Source organism: Pseudorasbora parva, chromosome 17, assembly GCF_024679245.1.
Source record: "Pseudorasbora parva isolate DD20220531a chromosome 17, ASM2467924v1, whole genome shotgun sequence".
Lineage (NCBI taxonomy): Eukaryota > Metazoa > Chordata > Actinopteri > Cypriniformes > Gobionidae > Pseudorasbora > Pseudorasbora parva.
Window position 1 is genome coordinate 4,487,091 of NC_090188.1, and position 20,329 is coordinate 4,507,419.

Here is a 20,329-nt window from a genome sequence, read left to right on the forward strand (position 1 = left end):
CTCACACAATGGAGTCCTGTGTGCATAATAAAGTCATGTGTGGGCTCACACGTTGAGGTTGACTTCATTAACATCGATTGAACAAAACACGGGTCTGGCGGAGCCTCAGTGGATGTCAAAATTCAACCACAACAGGAAACAGATTCTAGAAACAATGTGCTAAAACAAATGGGAGAAAGCCATTTCCAATAGATCAACACTGCGAGGTCACAGAGTCCCGGCAAACAAGATGCTTCCTGTTCTCGGAGCGCGTTCACTAAGTGCTTTGGATGTGTATTGTTTTGCCAAAACACTTAGTTGCTGTCTGGAATTACTTTTTTTGAAAAATAAACAACCCCACAAAGAGGTGAAGCTCATGAAAACATATCCAGGTCACATTTCATCACAAGTATATACATAAATAAAACAGCTCTATTTTTAAGACCATTTTTAAGGTAACACTTTTCACTATTCACTATGACTTTTGCCTCAATAAACTCTTAATTTACTGCTTATTAATAGTAAATTATTGGATACATTATGACCACTGACCAGTGAAGTGAATAACACTGATGATCTCTTCATCACGGCTCCTGTTAGTGGCCGGGATATATTAGGCAGCAAGTGAACATTTTGTCCTCAAAGTCGATGTGTTAGAAGCAGTAAAAATGGGCAAGCGTGAGGATTTGAGTGAGTTTGACAAGGGCCAGATTGTGATGGCTAGACGACTGGGTCAGAGCATCTCCAAAACTGCAGCTCTTGTGGGCTGTTCCCGGTCTGCAGTGGTCAGTATCTATCAAAAGTGCTCCAAGGAAGGAACAGTGGAGAACCGGCCACAGGGTCATGAGCGGCCAAGGCTCATTGATGAACGTGGGGAGCGAAGGCTGGCCCGTGTGGTCCGATCAAACAGACGAGCTACTGGAGCTTAAATTGCTCAAGAAGTAAAAAAAAATATGAGCTAGGCATGTTCTTGACAGGTTTTGTGAGATTCATCCTAAACTCTTTTTGCTTTGTAAAATTTTTTTTCAGTAGTCCTGCAGCAATGTTCATTGTACCGTACCTCCAGCTGGTCCTGGTACTCCTGCAGGCCATCAAGACCGCAGCGATCCGGCTCACACCTCACAGCCATCTCACTCTCCATCTCAAGCACATCTACGGCTAGCTCGGCACAGCGCCGCAGACACTGCTCCACTCGCACAGACACCATGGCATGCTGGGAAACGAGAAGACGACGAATAGTACAGAGATGGATGAACGCTTATATGCCAAATCTATGCAAAAATGCCAGGTCTGCCTTTTAAACAAACATTGAAAAGTTATTCTGATATTATTAATTTCCGATTTTACACACTCTGGTGAGCAGCTCCTGGATGCTCTGGTCATGTGACTGCGAGCGGCCCCGCTCCCGCGCCGTATCATTGAGCATCTCCACAGCTTCTCTGAGTTCCTTTACAGGGTTTCCAATGGCTTCCATCAGGGGCACATCATGTCCGCTCCTCGGCAAGCCCAGAAGAGACGGTCCAGAGTCAAGTTCACTGCACAGGGGCTGGAGGAACACAATACAAAACCAGCTGAGAAATTAAACAAAGACATTAAACTACTGTAAGTCTCACAGCTCTCTGGAATACTCAATTCTGATTGGTCGACCATGCCATTTAGATCAAACACTATTATAACAATATACTTAATATAAGAATATTTTTAACAACAATTTTCGTTAATAATATTATTATTGCATTTGAAAATTATATAGATTTTTATTACTATAATATAATATAAATTTGACAGCTTTATTTTATAATTTTAGAAATATACATTTTATAATAATCAGTGTTCGAATTATACCGTGGCCTTTGGGGGAGCCCACTTTTCGGGCAGGGGGGTTGTGCGAGTGGAAGAGAGGACGTGTATATTCCTTCACACACAGACGAACGGGTCAATCTATTGCTTAATGCATTGCGGAGACTTTTAAAATACAATTTACAATTATTGAAGAACATCTTTGATTTTAATGAAGGAAGAAAAAAAACAAGAATTGATAGGTCAAAAAGCCCACAAATAGTCTATTAACAAAGCATCCGGCTGTCTTTGAGTTCACATGAACGGTTGAAGTTACTCGTCAGGCTACAGAAGAAAACCATAATTCCTCCATTTAACTAACGTTAGTCTTATAAGGACATTGATAGTCGCGCAGACCTATATCAACCCAGCCGCAACACATAATTGGGGATAACATGCCTTAACACAGAATCGACCACAGAGGCTTGGGGTCAGCTTCCTTTGCTGTTCTTCCAGAAATCTAACCCTGCGTCTCAATCAGCACCCTAGTTCACTAGTCAGGGCACTGTTCAGGACATAAGTCAATGGGCTGACTCCCTGATCAGTGCCCTGACTAGTGAACTAGGGAGCTGATTGAGCCGCACCCCAAGATCAAGAAGTGGATATTCGTTTTTGTTTTTTCTACGAATCTTTGCGTTGACATGCACTAAACATGAGTGGAATTAGCACCGCAGCGCCACCACACCTTGATGGTCATGACAAGAACAGCATGCATAGTTATCTTTATTGAAGTCAATTAGATTTAAATTGCCATCATGCATGAATTAATTATATATTTTTAGAAATTTTACATAGAATAATCCACGATGATTGCATTACACAAAACTGAAATTGCACCTCAAAATAACACAGTGTCAATATTTTTGAGACCCCCAAAAATTTCTCAAATCACGTTTTCAGGGCCCATGTCTTATTTAGGGGAGCCGAGCTCCCCCGTAGTTAGCACCCTGATAATAATATTATATTAATTAGGCTGGACTGGCATCATGCATCTCTCTAGAATACTCTGATTGGTCGATCATTCCATTATGATCTAATATTTTTGTATAATGACACTAAACTGTATACAAGTCATATTTTGGGGCACTTTTGCCTTATTGGCTAGTACAATCAAGGGACTGTTTTCCTACACATCTATGCTAGTCTCTTTTGTTAAAATCATTTCAACTCAATTATTTCATGTCCATATTCATTTGCTCAAAGTGGTGGAGTTAATTTAACCTTTTTACTTATTTTGAATGTAATATAAAAAAAATCTAATCATGAGTTTTAAAAATGCGATAAAAATGATAGATTACAGAAGTTTGACATTAGCATGTAGCTAAACTAAAACTACATGATACTATAATCATAATACACATTACACACAAATATTAGGGAAAATATCCTATATTTGTATTAAAATATGTATGTTATTGATAATGTAAGTTATTGAATGAATACTAATAATATTTATTCTAAACTTAAAAGTTTTGATAAGTATAAGTAACTAAGTATACTTGTAATAATAAAAATAACTTAAATTAAATGTAATAATTATATAATTTTTTATAATAATATGATATGATAGATTTGATAATACTGAATAATAGTTATATAATAGTGAATAACAGTCATTTTATGATAATTTTATAAATATGTATTTGGTGCAATTGGTTATTATAAATATAATTTGATATTATTATTATATAAATATAATGCTGTCATTATCAGAGTTCAAATGCAATGGCAAGGTCATGGGTTCGATTGCCAGGGAATGCATGAACTGATCAAACGTATAGCTTGCAATACAAGTCGCTTTGGATAAAAGCATCTGCCAACTGCATAGATGCAAATGAACTGCAAAAAACCGAACCTGTCCCAAGGTGCTGTAGTGACTTTCCTCAAGCTCCACCCTCTCCAGGAACTCGGTGAGCATCCGCGTGTCCTTCAGCTCCGAGCTCTGCTGGGTCAGGGCCATCTGCACACTGCTGAACCTGGAAGAAACCCCACGTTCATACATCTGAAAAGCTTTTCCAAAAGCTGTCTCTTTACTGAACTCTGACCCAACTCCCCTCATACATGGCTAACTCTCCTCTCCCCCCTCACATCTGCCTTTACTTCATTTGCACTACAGACTGTTTAATACGGCAACATCGCTTTACTTATGCATCTTGTACTACACCACCTTAACTTGAATAGGTTCATTTGCACTATATTATCCATTGCTACACTGCTCATCTTAATCTAACTTATTGCATATACTGATTCTATGATCATATTCATAGTACATCTTCACCTGTAAATTCGGTTTATAGTTATCTGTATATTATATTCACATAGTACATATTAACCTGTGAATTCTGTTTATAGTAATAGCCATCTCTATTTATATCAGTACATAACCATGCCCTGCACTTACTCAAACGCTGTAAATACTGCACTTTCTACTATAGCACTTCTGGTTAGACCTAAACTGCATTTCGTTGGCTTGTACCTGTACTTGTGTAATGACAATAAAGTTGAATCTAATCTAATCTGAACCAGTGTAAGCGACATGTGTCCGTCTTGAACTGGCAGCACATACTTCTCCTCCACGTCCTTCAGTCGGGCAGGAAGCAGCTGAGTGTGAAGATGTCTTTGTTTGCTCAGCGTATCCACCTCCTGTCTGAGGTTGTGTAGCTCCAGTCCTCTGGCCTCCAGCTCCTGCTCCAGCTGACAGCTCTCTTGCTCTGCCGCGCTCACAGACTCCGGGTCTCCAGCCAGTGACGCCTGCCTGATGGACAGCTCCACCGCCTCCAACCACGCCTCCAGACTGGCCAAAGCCTGCAGCATCCGCACCACCTGCCCATCACCGTCACACAACTCAATGATCATGGGGACACTCAAATTATGATCCAAGTTATTCAGCTAAATATACAAATAAAATTAATTAATTAGGTCTCATTTAATTCTATAAACTATAATACTGATCTGCCAACATTGTCGCTCTATGATAAATTTAAATAAGCTGATAACATCAGTGTTTTCTCCAGAACGACTGTACAGCCAAATCAAAATGTGTTGCAATATTGTCCTGTTTAACTCTGTGAAGCTGCTTTGAAACAATCAACATTGTAAAAGCGCTATATAAATAAAGTTGATTGATTGACTGATTGATTGATTGATTGATTGATTGACTGATTGATTGATTGATTGATTGATTGATTGATTGATTGATTGCTTGATTGATTGACTGATTGATTGATTGATTGATTGATTGATTGATTGATTGATTGATTGATTGATTGATTGATTGACTGATTGATTGATTGATTGATTGATTGATTGATTGACTGATTGACTGATTGACTGATTGACTGACTGATTGATTGATTGATTGATTGATTGATTGATTGATTGATTGATTGATTGATTGATTGATTGATTGATTGATTGATTGATCAATAAACACAAAGTGGCTGTGCTCTGTCTGGACGCATTTTTAAACTGTAAACATCCATTGCAATGCACAAATCACATACACTCATGAGGGAGAGCAGACTTTTGGTATGATATTTTGTATGTATATTTTCTTTGATCAAAAATATATAAAAAACAGTAATATTGTGTATAAAAACATTATTACAATTTAAAATAATGATGTTCTATTAAAATGTAAATTATTTCTGTGATCAAAGCTGAATTTATCATCATTACTTCAGTCTTCAGTGTCACATGACCCTTCACTAATCATTCCAAACTTTTGACAGCGGTATTGTACATACTACACGCATTTGTCAAATTACAATTATTTAGCATTTTTTTTATTTTGTGTGTGTGTGTGTGTAGATGTATGGTTTTTCTAGCCTTTCTGGGTAGGTTTAGGGGTGTTTATATTTGTACGGTATAAAAACCATTATGTCTATGGCAAGTCTCCAGAAAGATGCACCAGACATATATGTGTGTGTGTGTGTGTGCATGTGTGTGTGTGTGTGTGTGTGTGTGTGTGTGTGTGTGTGTGTGTAATATCTTTTGGCAGTGAGATAAGGTAATGAGTCCAAAGGAAATACGTAAATATTTCTGGTGTTTTTAATTTAAATTTGATTCAATGTAAGTGTTATTTTATACTTTGCCCCTTTTATGATACTTTCAGTTTAAGTAGATTTTTGTGTTCGATATCTTATATTTTGGCAGTCTAATGAAATAGTTAAACATCATGCCAATGAGTCCAAGTGTTTTTAATTGAATTATGTTTTTTAATTACATTCCTTTTTTGCCAATATTATGTTACTTTCTTTATAAACTATTTGTGTGTGTGTGTGTGTGTGTGTAATATCTTATCTTTTGGCAGTCCAATGAAATAATAATGTCCAAAATATTTAAATCTTACAAATATGTCCTAAAGTTATTTTATATTATTTATTGTTGCCCATTTTATGTAGTTTTTTCAGTATACTTTGCAGGTATAACTGTTTCCCTGACGTGTTATTTATATTTATTGTAAAAAACTTTTGCATTGTGACATTATTTTTATGACAATTAAGCACGCAAAAAATAATATTACTGTGTAATATTACTCTGTAATATTACTGTTACTACTATATATTGTTTTGTAATTCCCATTACATTATCATAGCTGCAATAAAGTAAATATTAAAATATTAACTGTGACAATTGTAGCAAAACAATTGTTTTTATTTAGATTTGTAAAGTTTATTAGCATAAATAAAATGTGTCATTTAAATAAATAAATGCACACACAGATATTTAGAGAGAGATTAAATGTTTTGAAAAAATACTGAAGGCATTAAAATATGCTTCCTTTTCTTTATGCAAACCAGAATATAAACAAACACATTTTTTTGAAATAGTATGTGAATAGTATGCAAAATTTAATTATCAATATTTCAAACAGTAGTATACTTCATTTTCGTTACATGTCCTTGTTATGTTGCATATTTAATACACCTCATAAATGTTTTTTTTGCTGTTATTTTTTAGTTTCGTGTACATTGAAACTTTTGATTGATTTGCAATCAAATAAAAATAAAGAGTCGTCATGATTGATCATATTTCCTTCATCACACTGGAAAAGGATTCTCAATGTTGTTTCATGCATTGCATTATGGGATACGGTTCTCGGCACAGTGTGCTCTAGTTGTAGGCCGTGCATTATGGCAAATGTAGTAAGTTATCTAGGCATGCTAAGCTAAATAAGTGGCATATTGTGCTCAGTGCACATAGTGCATGCTACTTTCTTGCAGGAGAGTAAGCAGGAGGTAAGTCATTCCACACATTCAAAGAAACACTTGATGTACCCTGTAGTTGAGTTCCTCTGAGACCTTCAGGACCAGCCCATTCCTCTCATGTCTTCTCTTCAGCTCGTCCCACAGGACTTCCAGCTGACTCAGAAACTCCTGAATCTTGACGCTGCCGGGATGCTGAGCTCTCACCAGACTGTGACCCTCCTGGATCCAAACAGATGCTCTTCACCAACATACAATATACCGAATAGTGTGTGGTTTCAATCTATGGAGCCCTATCATACAGCCGACGCAATGACGCAATTAGGGCTGTCCTCGACTAAGGATTTAGACAATCGAATCAGAATTGTCGAATCTCTCTATTGTCGACTGATAGTCGAATCATCTGTGTGTGTGAATGGGTTGGGGCACGACACTGTCAGCAGAAGGGTAGCTCAGCGCCGCGACACGTCTTTAAAATATTGAGCACCCCCATATTGCCAAAATGGTATGATCCTTGTTTCATAACACCCGCGAAGATTCGACCGTGAGATCGGTGGTCGAATCAGGCTCCGCATATCGATGCATCGAATCTTCGACTATTCGGGGTCGCTCCTAGATGCAATGCAAGTTTTTTTGCTAGTTTCAGCCCGACGCAGTTATCATATTCACGTCCAGCTCCACGTTGTTTAAATAGCAAATGCACTCGCGCTGTTCACCCATGGGCATCTGGTCTGAAAACCAGGTGTGTTCAGGTGCATTGTTGGTGCGTGGCTATTTTGAGGAACTGAAAACGACTGCGCCATTGACCAACAAAAACCTGCTCTCAAAATACTGCGAAGTATTTTTTGTGTTATTTAAAGGGTGTGTTAATAATATGATCCTAGGGGGTGCACAACGCACACACACTCTGCTTATTATACACACATGCCAAATAAAAGGATTCCTCTCTGGAGAAGCGTTCAGTCTTTCCTCGTGTAAATAGTGAATCCGTCATGGCGCGAACGCAACTGGCTTTTGAAGGAAATGGAAGATGAGACTCTGATTGGTTTATTGTACATTACGCCCAAAACACACCCATGACTCATTAAGAGATTAGGGACAACCCTTTTGGTCCATGCGCCAGGCGCAGACTGTTTTTCCTGTCGTTTAACTAGCAAAAGTGGATTCGGACACGCTCTAAAAGCACCTGCACCATGAGCTTTAGACCATGCGCTCTAATCGTTAAAATACGGCCCGTGATACGTACAGGGAGTGCAGAATTATTAAGCAAATGAGTATTTTGACCACATCATCCTCGTTATGCATGTTGTCTTACTCCAAGCTGTATAGGCTGGAAAGCCTACTACCAATTAAGCATATTAGGTGATGTGCATCTCTGTAATGAGAAGGGGTGTGGTCTAATGACATCAACACCCTATATCAGGTGTGCATAATTATTAGACAACTTCCTTTCCTTTGGCAAAATGGGTCAAAAGAAGGACTTGACAGGCTCAGAAAAGTCAAAAATAGTGAGATATATTGCAGAGGGACGCAGCAGTCTTAAAATAGCCAAGCTTCTGAAGCGTGATCATCGAACAATCAAGCGTTTCATTCAAAATAGTCAACAGGGTCGCAAGAAGCGTGTGGAAAAACCAAGGCGCAAAATAACTGCCCGTGAACTGAGAAAAGTCAAGCGTGCAGCTGCCAAGATGCCACTTGCCACCAGTTTGGCCATATTTCAGAGCTGCAACATCACTGGAGTGCCCAAAAGCACAAGGTGTGCAATACTCAGAGACATGGCCAAGGTAAGAAAGGCAGAAAGTCAACCACCACTGAACAAGACACACAAGCTGAAACGTCAAGACTGGGCCAAGAAATATCTCAAGACTGATTTTTCGAAGGTTTTATGGACTGATGAAATGAGAGTGAGTCTTGATGGGCCAGATGGATGGGCCCGTGGCTGGATTGGTAAAGGGCAGAGAGCTCCAGTCCGACTCAGACGCCAGCAAGGTGGAGGTGGAGTACTGGTTTGGGCTGGTATCATCAAAGATGAGCTTGTGGGGCCTTTTCGGGTTGAGGATGGAGTCAAGCTCAACTCCCAGTACTACTGCCAGCTTCTGGAAGACACCTTCTTCAAGCAGTGGTACAGGAAGAAGTCTGCATCCTTCTAGAAAAACATGATTTTCATGCAGGACAATGCTCCATCACACACGTCCAAGTACTCCACAGCGTGGCTGGCAAGAAAGGGTATAAAAGAAGAAAATCTAATGAAATGGCCTCCTTGTTCACCTGATCTGAACCCCATTGAGAACCTGTGGTCATCATCAAATGTGCGATTTACAAGGAGGGAAAACAGTACACCTCTCTGAACAGTGTCTGGGAGGCTGTGGTTGCTGCTGCACGCAATGTTGATGGTGAACAGATCAAAACACTGACAGAATCCATGGATGGCAGACTTTTGAGTGTCCTTGCAAAGAAAGGTGGCTATATTGGTCACTGATTTGTTTTTGTTTGGTTGTTGAATGTCAGAAATGTATATTTGTGAATGTTGAGATGTTATATTGGTTTCACTGGTAAAGATAAATAATTGAAATGGGTACAAATTTGTTTTTTGTTAAGTTGCCTAATAATTATGCACAGTAATAGTCACCTGCACACACAGATATCCCCCTAAAATAGCTAAAACTAAAAACTAAAACTTCCAAAAATATTCAGCTTTGATATTAATGAGTTTGAGTTCATTGAGAACATGGTTGTTGTTCAATAATAAAATTAATCCTCAAAAATACAACTTGCCTAATAATTCTGCACTCCCTGTATATATTTTTATAGTACTGCAAAAAAAAATTTTACACTACAAAAGAGGCCTGATCATATTAATAGAATCATGCATGCATGACAAACCATCACTTCACTTCTACTAGTTGGAAAAAATATTTTTGTTATCTTGATTTTTATTTGCAAAATTTGCAGTGGACAAAACAACCCTAGGCATGATAAAGTGAGAGTTAGAGTTAGATGAGGTCTCTCTGCACACTTGTTGTGTAAAGCCAGAGAACATCACAGCACTAACACACTCTGACAGTGCTCACCTTCTTGACCAGCTCAATCCTGGCTCTGTTGGACAGGATATCCTGTTCCAGTGAGGCCTGACGCCTCTTGGCTGCATCAAAACCATTCGGTCCGGCCAAGCTGCACATATGAGTGGCCGTCGCAACGCTGTCTTTGAGCCACGAGAGAGTCTGTGGAAAAAACAGAGAACATCAACACATAACACCGATAGCTGTCTGCTCCCTATATAGACAACCGTCATCCTCAAACAAAGTGTACAAAAGACGAATGATAAAATGATTACAATTGTTTGACATTTGCATGTTGCGAAGCTAGCAAAACAATACTCTAATAATCATAAGACACAGCACACACAAATATGTGTGTAATATGGGTGTACCAATATTTTCCACTAGAACTATTTATTATAATAATAAATGAATAATCATTCATTTTACATTAATATTAGAATAATCTGAACTATTAGAATTATTAAAATAACCCGTAAAAATTTATTTTACAGTCATTCTTACACGTTACATGTAGTTAACATATTAATAACAGTAAATTATGCATAACTACATGCAACTAACCCTCAACCAAAGCCTATTTCTACCCTAACACTATAGTAAGTATATGTAGTGTTCATTATTATTACTCAGTTCTTAAATATATAATTATACTGTAACAATGACACCTTAAAATAAATGTAACCACATAATCAAAATGAAATAATTAAGTATTAGTATAATAATATAAAACTAAGTATAATTTGGTAAAAATATTTTAATATTATACTAAGTATAATATTAATAATAGCAATTTTTATTAGGATTAATAATTATTACATATGAATCAATATAATTGATATAAATATAATTCAAATATAGTTTATATTTATGAATTAAATCATTTTATTAATTTTAAAATTAATTTTGTCTCTGATTTTTTCAAATTTATTTTCCTTATGATTATTGACTTATTACATTTGATAAGGATATTCATTTTTTAAATATTTATCAGTACAATATTTATCTCCCTTATACACAATTTAATAGCCTATTCATATAATTTATATAAATATAATTCACATATAACTTATATTAATGAATACAATTATTTATTTATTTTAAAATCTGATCATGTACATTTACTTTAAGTCAATGTTATATATAAATATATAATATAACCTATTTAATTAATTAAAGTATGCTTTCTAACTGATATTAATACATTTGTAATAATTTTTAATAATTATGTTTTTATCATTATAACTGATTATTAACAAATATTAAACTTGATTACATTTTATTACATTTATCAGTATCATAGAAATGAGTTTGTATTATATATAAATATAGCATATATATAATAACATTGAGAAATCAATGTTAAGTCGTCTCTTATTTTTATAATTGAATATATATATATGTCAAGAGCAAACAGGTCAGAGGTGTCACATTCCATGGAAAAAATAGGAAGACATAAGAGTGATCCTTATCTAAGAGAAGTCATGCCTGAATCTCCTTCTATTGCATTCCGGAAAGCACCCACGATTAAAGATAAAATAGTATGAAGCTATCTTCCCTCCAAGAAATCAAACACCTGGCTAAATTTGAGTACAGGAAATTACAGGTGTGGCAACTGTAATCACTGTAATAATATGATCAAGACTAATACATTTAGAGATGTTACCTCAGACTTAGAATTCAAAATTAGATCATTTATTAATTGCAATACTTCATTCGTAGTGTATAGGTTGGAGTGCCCATGTGGCTGCTTTTACATAGGGATGACTACAAGAAAATTAAAGACAAGATTATCAGAACACAAAAATGCTATTCGAGTCTGTAACCCTCTGTATCCTATGGCTATACATTATAGAGATACAAATCATGGTAGCCCAAGTACACTGAAAATAGTTGGCATTGAGCATATTCCTAAATCAATAAGAGGAGGAGATAGAGTTAACAGGCTTTTAAAAAGAGAGTCTTTCTGGATCTATACACTAAAAGCAACTACATTTCCAGGCTTAAACGGAGAGCTAGATTTTGTACCATTTTTGTAATATAATTTAGTTATTTCTAGTAATATTATTGAACGTATTTGAATTGCATTGAACTTAATTATATGAATTACTTGACTTATGTATTGCTGTTTTACTTAATGTTATTGTGGAATATATACAATATTGTTTGTTTTTTGTTTTTTTCCTTCTCATTTAATATGTATGTATGTGTGTGTTTGCGTATGTGTATGTATGTATATATATGTACAGTCTTGTTCAAAATAATAGCAGTGCAATGTGACTAACCAGAATAATCAAGGTTTTTAGTATATTTTTTATTGCTACGTGGCAAACAAGTTACCAGTAGGTTCAGTAGATTCTCAGAAAACAAATGAGACCCAGCATTCATGATATGCACGCTCTTAAGGCTGTGCAATTGGGCAATTAGTTGAATTAGTTGAAAGGGGTGTGTTCAAAAAAATAGCAGTGTGGCATTCAATCACTGAGGTCATCAATTTTGTGAAGAAACAGGTGTGAATCAGGTGGCCCCTATTTAAGGATGAAGCCAACACTTGTTGAACATGCATTTGAAAGCTGAGGAAAATGGGTCGTTCAAGACATTGTTCAGAAGAACAGCGTACTTTGATTAAAAAGTTGATTAGAGAGGGGAAAACCTATAAAGAGGTGCAAAAAATTATAGGCTGTTCAGCTAAAATGATCTCCAATGCCTTAAAATGGAGAGCAAAACCAGAGAGACGTGGAAGAAAATGGAAGACAACCATCAAAATGGATAGAAGAATAACCAGAATGGCAAAGGCTCAGCCAATGATCACCTCCAGGATGATCAAAGACAGTCTGGAGTTACCTGTAAGTACTGTGACAGTTAGAAGACGTCTGTGTGAAGCTAATCTATTTTCAAGAATCCCCCGCAAAGTCCCTCTGTTAAAAAAAAGGCATGTGCAGAAGAGATTACAATTTGCCAAAGAACACATCAACTGGCCTAAAGAGAAATGGAGGAACATTTTGTGGACTGATGAGAGTAAAATTGTTCTTTTTGGGTCCAAGGGCCACAGGCAGTTTGTGAGACGACCCCCAAACTCTGAATTCAAGCCACAGTACACAGTGAAGATAGTGAAGCATGGAGGTGCAAGCATCATGATATGGGCATGTTTCTCCTACTTTGTTGTTGGGCCTATTTATCGCATACCAGGGATCATGGATCAGTTTGCATATGTTAAAATACTTGAAGAGGTCATGTTGCCCTATGCTGAAGAGGACATGCCCTTGAAACGGTTGTTTCAACAAGACAATGACCCAAAACACACTAGTAAACGGGCAAAGTCTTGGTTCCAAACCAATGTTTGTACAAAATAGTTTTGAGTTTGTACAGTCAAAGGTAGACACTGCTATTTCTTTGAACACACCCCTTTCAACTAATTGCCCAATTGCACAGCCTTAAGAGCGTGCATATCATGAATGCTGGGTCTCATTTGTTTTCTGAGAATCTACTGAACCTACTGGTAACTTGTTTGCCACGTAGCAATAAAAAATATACTAAAAACCTTGATTATTCTGGTTAGTCACATTGTACTGCTATTATTTTGAACAAGACTGTATATATGTATGTATGTATGTATGTATGTATATATATATATATATATATGTATGTATGTATTATATAATTTTGTGTTCTTTTTTTTTTTCTGTCTCTCTCAGTCTCTCTCTCTCTTTCGCTCTATCTCGCTTTCTCTCTCTTTCTCTCTCTCTCTTTCTCTCTCTCTCTCTCTCTCTCTCTCTCACACACACACACACACACTGAATGACCAGGTGTCTGTAATTAGATCAATTAATGGCTGGTTAGAAATGAGCTTGAGATGTTGTTTGTTATACACACCCTGACGAAGGCATGTAAAGCCGCAACGCGTAGGTGTCTCTGTCACCAATTTTTAAATGTTTAAGCCATGAAAAAATAAAGGCTTTTTAACTTTCTCAATACACCCATCGAGTGCCTTGGACTACTTTTGCATTTTAATAGGAAGACATATTTCCACTAGAAAGCGAGAAGAAATCCTTATTTAGACCTGGCTGACCTCTGAACCGCTGGCTACTCGGGCCAGACTGGGTTCAGAACCCGCTGGCCAGGTCTTCAAACCAGAACAATTCCTGGAAGTCACACTGACCAGCGGAGACCGACACTGGTGTCAAACAAACACACAATCCTCAAACAATTAGAAACAGACTCATCCATCAACCTTTCATGGCTTTATTTTGGTGGAATCCAAACTCTGAGCAGAAGTGCAGTAAAAAGACGTCGGCTGGAAGAGCTTCTCAGTTCAGTCTGATTGGACACAGTTGGTCTTTTCGAAGCATAAACGATTGTGTAAGGATTGTGTAATAGTACAGTAATAAATGGGCACCTTGTCTGCAGACACGGTGAACTTCTGGAGCTGCGTGTGGAGCGGTGGGTGGCCGATGGACTCGGGCCTCGGAGCGGTCCCGCTGTAAAGCCAAACACAGGACCTCTATTTAACATGCTTCTCTAATTTGCATGTGTGCAAAAATGTTCCGAAGAGGAAAAACACAAGACAGGGCCGTGCTAAATGTCACCTTTCAGTGGCTGTCTGGAGTTTGACGATAATATCGCTGGCACAGACACGAGCTGGAATCTCTCCGGCATCTTGGCTGTCTGGAAGCTTCCCGTAGCGCTCGTCGTCTCTCCCACCCTGTGAAGTCAAGTCAGCTTTATTTATACAGTGCTTTAAAGTAGGGGTGTTCAATTCCAGGTTTTTTGGAGTCGACTCCGATTCCCGACTCCCACTGTGGGAGTCTATAGAATCGACTCGCCGACTCCATTTACTTTACATGAAAACAGGGTTAGAAATCAGACAACATTTCTGTTGTTACACACTTAAAGGGGGGGTGAAACACTCAGTTTCAGTCAATCTTGAGTACCTATAGAGTAGTATTGCATCCTTCATATCTCAGAAAAGTCTTTAGTTTTATTATATTTAAAAGAAATATAGGCTGTACCGAGTCTTTCCGGAAAAAAACGAGCGCCTGGAGGCGTATCGTGTGGGCGGAGCTAAAGAATGACGAGCGTGCACAAAGCGGTGACGTCCTCAAGCGTGGAGAAGAAAACGTTACTCTAATAAACTATGGCTATCAGATTCAACTAATACAGATATGATCCAGAATCAGATCTGGAGGCTGAAATAAATTGAAAAGGAGAAACAGCAACATCAGGATGTCCGTCTCTGTGGTATGGACTGTATTTAGGGGCCTGTCAACATTTGTGTGTCTTTACTCGCAGTTTATGAGGACATGATTCGGTTTATGGACTATTGTATGCTACTAAACCTTAGCAGTAGCAAGCAAAACGGTTTTGCACGTCAGACTAGTGTAACGTTATACAGAGAACAACAATGGAGTAACCGTTGGTGGTGCATTTGAATGACGAATCACGCTTTGTGAGAACGCTAGGTTTATGTTTGGGTGGTTTTCCAATAATCAAACTGACACCTATAGTGGTCAGCTAAACAAATGTATTTAAACACACACCATAGATCGCATGCTCCATTGATAAATTAACTAATGTTATACACGATCGTGTTGTTTACTGATGTTTACTCACGCCACGATAGCCAACAGCAGACATTTGAAGCAGTTTTACTCACCGCCTGCTTCTAAAGTACGACCGCAAACCTTTATCGTCACCGCTCCGTCAAAAACACACTTCTTTGTTAACTGTTGATTTGGTGAAGTCCTGACAGCAGTGACCGTGGAGATCCACTTTTGCGACGCGACTGAAGCGATGTTGTGAAGCTTCCCGTCATTTCTGCGTTCAAATCGTGTCAAATGCAGCGCTGCCTTCCCGGAATGCTGTGCTGAAGCGTTGAAGTCGCTCGACGTCACCCATAGGAATAAAGTGGAGCGCGGCGCGACATAAGTGTTCACAGACGACTGGATCTGCACCTGAGAGACTGTTTACAGCGTGCATTTCCTCTCTCTCGCTCTAGTCACGCGCGCGCGCCCTACCGGGAGAAGAGCCCGTACGGCCCATACAAGGACCTTCCGCTCTATTAACGTCAAGTCGACCCATACTCGAAAAAAACTCTCTGAAACTTGTGAGAAACCGGAAGGAGTATTTTTAACACAGAAATACTCCATCAAACGTCCAACATTAGTTTTTGAAACTTTGTCTATGTTTAGGATGGGAATCCAAGTCTTTAACAGTGTAAAAAGCTCAGTATGCATGAAACAGCATTTCACCCCCCCTTTAAATTATTTCCCCCCGACACAAAGTCCTAAAATCCTCTTATTAAAACACTTTTAGCGTGGCCGTCCAAATTAGACCAATTTAGCGATGACTTACGTGACTAATAACATTTCTCTATCTATTGCAATACATCATTTTACATAGGAAAAGTCACAAAAAAAGACGTTGCGAGTGATGGTGCTAAACACACATGATCATCTTAAAAGGTTAGTTAAAGATACTGTACATAAAATAATGCACACTATTGATGAGTTTCTTCTTGATATTTTTATGATTTATGGTTAGTTTAATGAACACATGGTGGGAAACCAAATCTATGTTTATTGCAATAATATTCTATACCATCAATTAAACTAAAGCTAGCATGGAGGAAGCCTATAATTACAAACTAAAGTCACTTTGATTGTTTTCTATTTCTAAAGTAAGCACTCAAATAAATGTGTGACAAAGTTTCTGTGACAGCTCCATTTCATTCACTTCATTTCACTTCATTTCATACACTCCTTGCTTATAGTGCACTTAACTGCCATGCACTTTAGATGAGAGATTCAGAAAACATTCAGTAAACAAGAGCGATTTCGGACACGGCAACAGAGTCGATTCCTGATCTGAATATTCGATAGATCAGAGGCATCACGCCGGAGACGGGTTTATTGAGGATGCCGTGTCCATATTCAGCTCACGTCAGCTCAGTGTTGATTCAGTGCAGCTCAGTGTTGATGTTGCAAAATTTGTCATTGATGAAATAATTAAGATAAAGCAGCGTGTCTTTTTAAACCCAACAACAAGCCAAATGCGACAGTGGCAAGAACCCAACCTCCCTGTGAAGGGAAACACAAGGTGCATGTTCATCTAGCAGACAGTGATGTGTTTTAACAGCTAAACTGGATCCTCGTGTGCTTGTTTAAAACACGGTGGTCCGTCGTGATATTGACGTGTCTCTGAACTGCGTGGTTGGCGGGATAACCTGAGTTTGAATATCAGCGTGCGGTTGGAGGTACGGACAGTGTGGATGTAAACCCAGAAAGAAAGGGAATATTATATAATATAATAATATAATAAATATAATTTTTTTCTGGAAAGTTACAGAAAGCAGGCTCCAGCATCAGACGAGGAAGCCAACACGGGAAAATATTTCTTCTCTCACTCGCCATCATGTCTTGAGTAGAAGGTCACAAACTCTGTTCGGGCTGAGCTGCTTTTTATATGCACATTACATCAATAATGAACGACATGATCACAGGAATAAATTGCATTTTAAAATATACTCAATAGTTATTTTAAATTGTAACAATATTTGTACTGTATTTTTTCTAATCAGCTTTAGTGAGCAGTAGAGTCGTACCCACCCCAAACTTTTGAACACTAGTGTACTTAAAGCAAAAGTTTACCTAAAAATAAAAAAATCTGTCATCATTTCTTTCTTCCATGCATCAATGATATTGGACCCACTCACTTTTATCGTTTATTAACCCCCTGGAGCCGTGTGGATTACTTTTATGCTGGATGAATGCACTTTTTTGGGCTCCAAATCTAAGGTTTCATTCACTCTCATTTTAAAGCTTGGAAGAGCCAGGATATTTTTTTATATAACTTTGATTGTGTTTCTTTGAAAGAAGAAAGTCATACGCCTAGGATGGCTAGAGGGAGAGAAAAATATGGGATCATTTGTGAATTAACCCTTTAATTGATATAAAACCTGGTTTGATGTGCCTTTAAGTGGCTTCTTCAAATGCAAATTTAAGTCAGTGATTAAAATTTCAATGACTTGGTATAATATAGAGCATGAGTTGGACTACTTTCATGGTGTTTTTCTGGTCATTTTTGGAGCTTGATGTCTCATTTAGTGTTGACTGGGGATGAAAACCCAAAGCCCCGGCTTCAATCCAGTAGGAATGTTAAATCTGAAACATGCATCTGTGCAATTAAATATGCCACTCACATTTCTAGTGCAAACAGAAGACAATTATTTTCAAAAAAAAAAAAAAAAAACAAGTATGCTATGAACACATCTATGAAAGTTTGTTGACCAGGACACAGAGCGTGAAAAAAACCTCACAATAATAACTTAAAAAAGGATTTTGCTGAAAACAAAATCAAGCAAAACTTCGACAGTGTTTTAAACCAGACAAAATGGGTTTTCATGCTTTATGGCAGCGTATGAATCAGAGCCGGGCTTTCTCTGATTATGAGCTCAGGATGAATGAGTCAGAGTTTGGGAGAGAGAAACGCATGATGCCTGAGAGAAAGAAAGAAACAGTCGCCTGAGAAAGTGCCATTTGGAGCGCACAGCAAATTTACAAGGTTTAATAGCATTTATAAACACGCCACTCAAGGAGTGGAAGCCTCCAGTTTAATCGCACAACGGCACGTTATCATGCTATTCACTAGCGTGAAGTGTTGGCGTAACTAGCGTGGCATAATTACATACTGTATAACCATTACAGACGTCTCCTCCCCACATGATCAATCCTGCTCTTATACAAACCCCAGCACCTTTCCTCCATGATGAAACGTGAGGAATTGTGCATTATGTCACAGACAGCTCTGCCCGTTCCCAGCGCTGATACTAATTAGCGCTTGAGTTTTTGGTCGTGTATCATCAGCTCTCGCTCTCTATCTTTCAAGACCTCCGTTTCAGTGTAAAGTTGTGCAGTGATGTCAGCCAATTTCTCTCATGGCATCTGGGAGTCATTAGTCAGAAATACAGGCCTTTTCATCATATTTACCTCACGTCACTAAACAAGAAGTTTGGTTATACATGCTCACCAACGCATAGATGCTGTGCCTCATAATGTGTGAATATATTCATTTAGACATGCTGGAACTGAAGAAAATTTAACCAAGGTACTGACATATGATAAAGTTTGCATATGTGTTTTTTGTTTCATATTTGATGCATCAGGTTTTTATGGTTCATGTAGTTATGATATAGTGAGAATATGAAGGGGGCTGAGCAAAAATATGCAATTGTTTATATTTATATGGACAAAAAGTAAGATGAAATTCTGATAGATTGTAGATCAGAAATATTTTGTAAAAGTACAGCAGATACTTACATAAAACACATTTAAATATCAGTTGTCACACTATATCTGCCAATAATAAGTCTTGATAAGATGATATTTAAATGCTTAGTTTTACGATCGAAGCTCTGTAGTTTTAAAACATAAAATGTAATGCAATACATTGATGATTGAGATAAATAAAACTTCCTCAAAAGCCTGATGATCATTTGAAACTTATATTTGAACATGATTTTTCTTAAGACTGTAAAAAAAAAAAAAAAATTCACGGTAAAATACTGTAAGAATAATTAAAAAAACACTGTAAAAATGTTACGTGAAAAACGGTTAACGAGTTAACAGAAAGATTCTGTACAATACGGAGAATAACTGTAAAAGATCTGACCTGTAATTTTACAGTAAATTAGCATTAAATTTACTGTTTTGGAAGGAAAAAAGAATGTCATTGAATAATTTACAGTGAAAAACCATAAATTGACATTCCCATAGTTACCTGCGTGATACTTTACATTTGATGATTTATCATGTGACCCTCATCACCACTGTTTTTGGTTGTTGTCAATGTCACATAAAGGTACAAATCAGATATTAGTACTTCAAAAGGTTGGTATATATATATATTTATTACACGGCTCTGTGAAATACTTGATTCTGATTGGTCGATCGCGCATTCCAGCGGTACGTTATTTCCAGATAACACCCGCTCATACGGGTACTACGAGTTACTTGACCGGTACTACTTCTGTGCTTAACGCTGGCGCCATCTTGTGGCTAAAACAGCCGTGGGTTACAATGGAAGACATCAAGGCAGGTTTCCTTTATAATGTTTTTAATATAGATCTTTTTCTTACACAAACGCATCGATTTGAATCAGAAGACTCTATTAACCCATCGGAGTCGTGTGGAGCACGTTATTTGACGGACAGCTGCATTTTTATGGACTTCAAACACAACTACAACAACT

At 37.6% G+C, this 20,329-nt stretch overlaps 1 protein-coding gene across 6 annotated transcripts in view; it reads right to left on the minus strand.

Moving 5' to 3' along the window:
• The window catches only part of LOC137045694 (spectrin beta chain, non-erythrocytic 1), a 70,540-nt gene that overhangs the window by 22,154 nt on the left and 28,057 nt on the right, over positions 1-20,329 (minus strand). For all 6 annotated transcript variants that reach the window (XM_067422556.1, XM_067422554.1, XM_067422553.1 and 3 more), the window contains exons 12-19: positions 14,671-14,786; positions 14,481-14,562; positions 10,097-10,246; positions 7,098-7,247; positions 4,385-4,641; positions 3,674-3,794; positions 1,331-1,525; positions 1,040-1,192 (exon numbers count right to left, since the gene is read on the minus strand). In XM_067422556.1, coding sequence (XP_067278657.1) covers positions 1,040-1,192; positions 1,331-1,525; positions 3,674-3,794; positions 4,385-4,641; positions 7,098-7,247; positions 10,097-10,246; positions 14,481-14,562; positions 14,671-14,786 — 1,224 coding nt within the window. The remainder of the gene's footprint in view (positions 1-1,039; positions 1,193-1,330; positions 1,526-3,673; positions 3,795-4,384; positions 4,642-7,097; positions 7,248-10,096; positions 10,247-14,480; positions 14,563-14,670; positions 14,787-20,329) is intronic.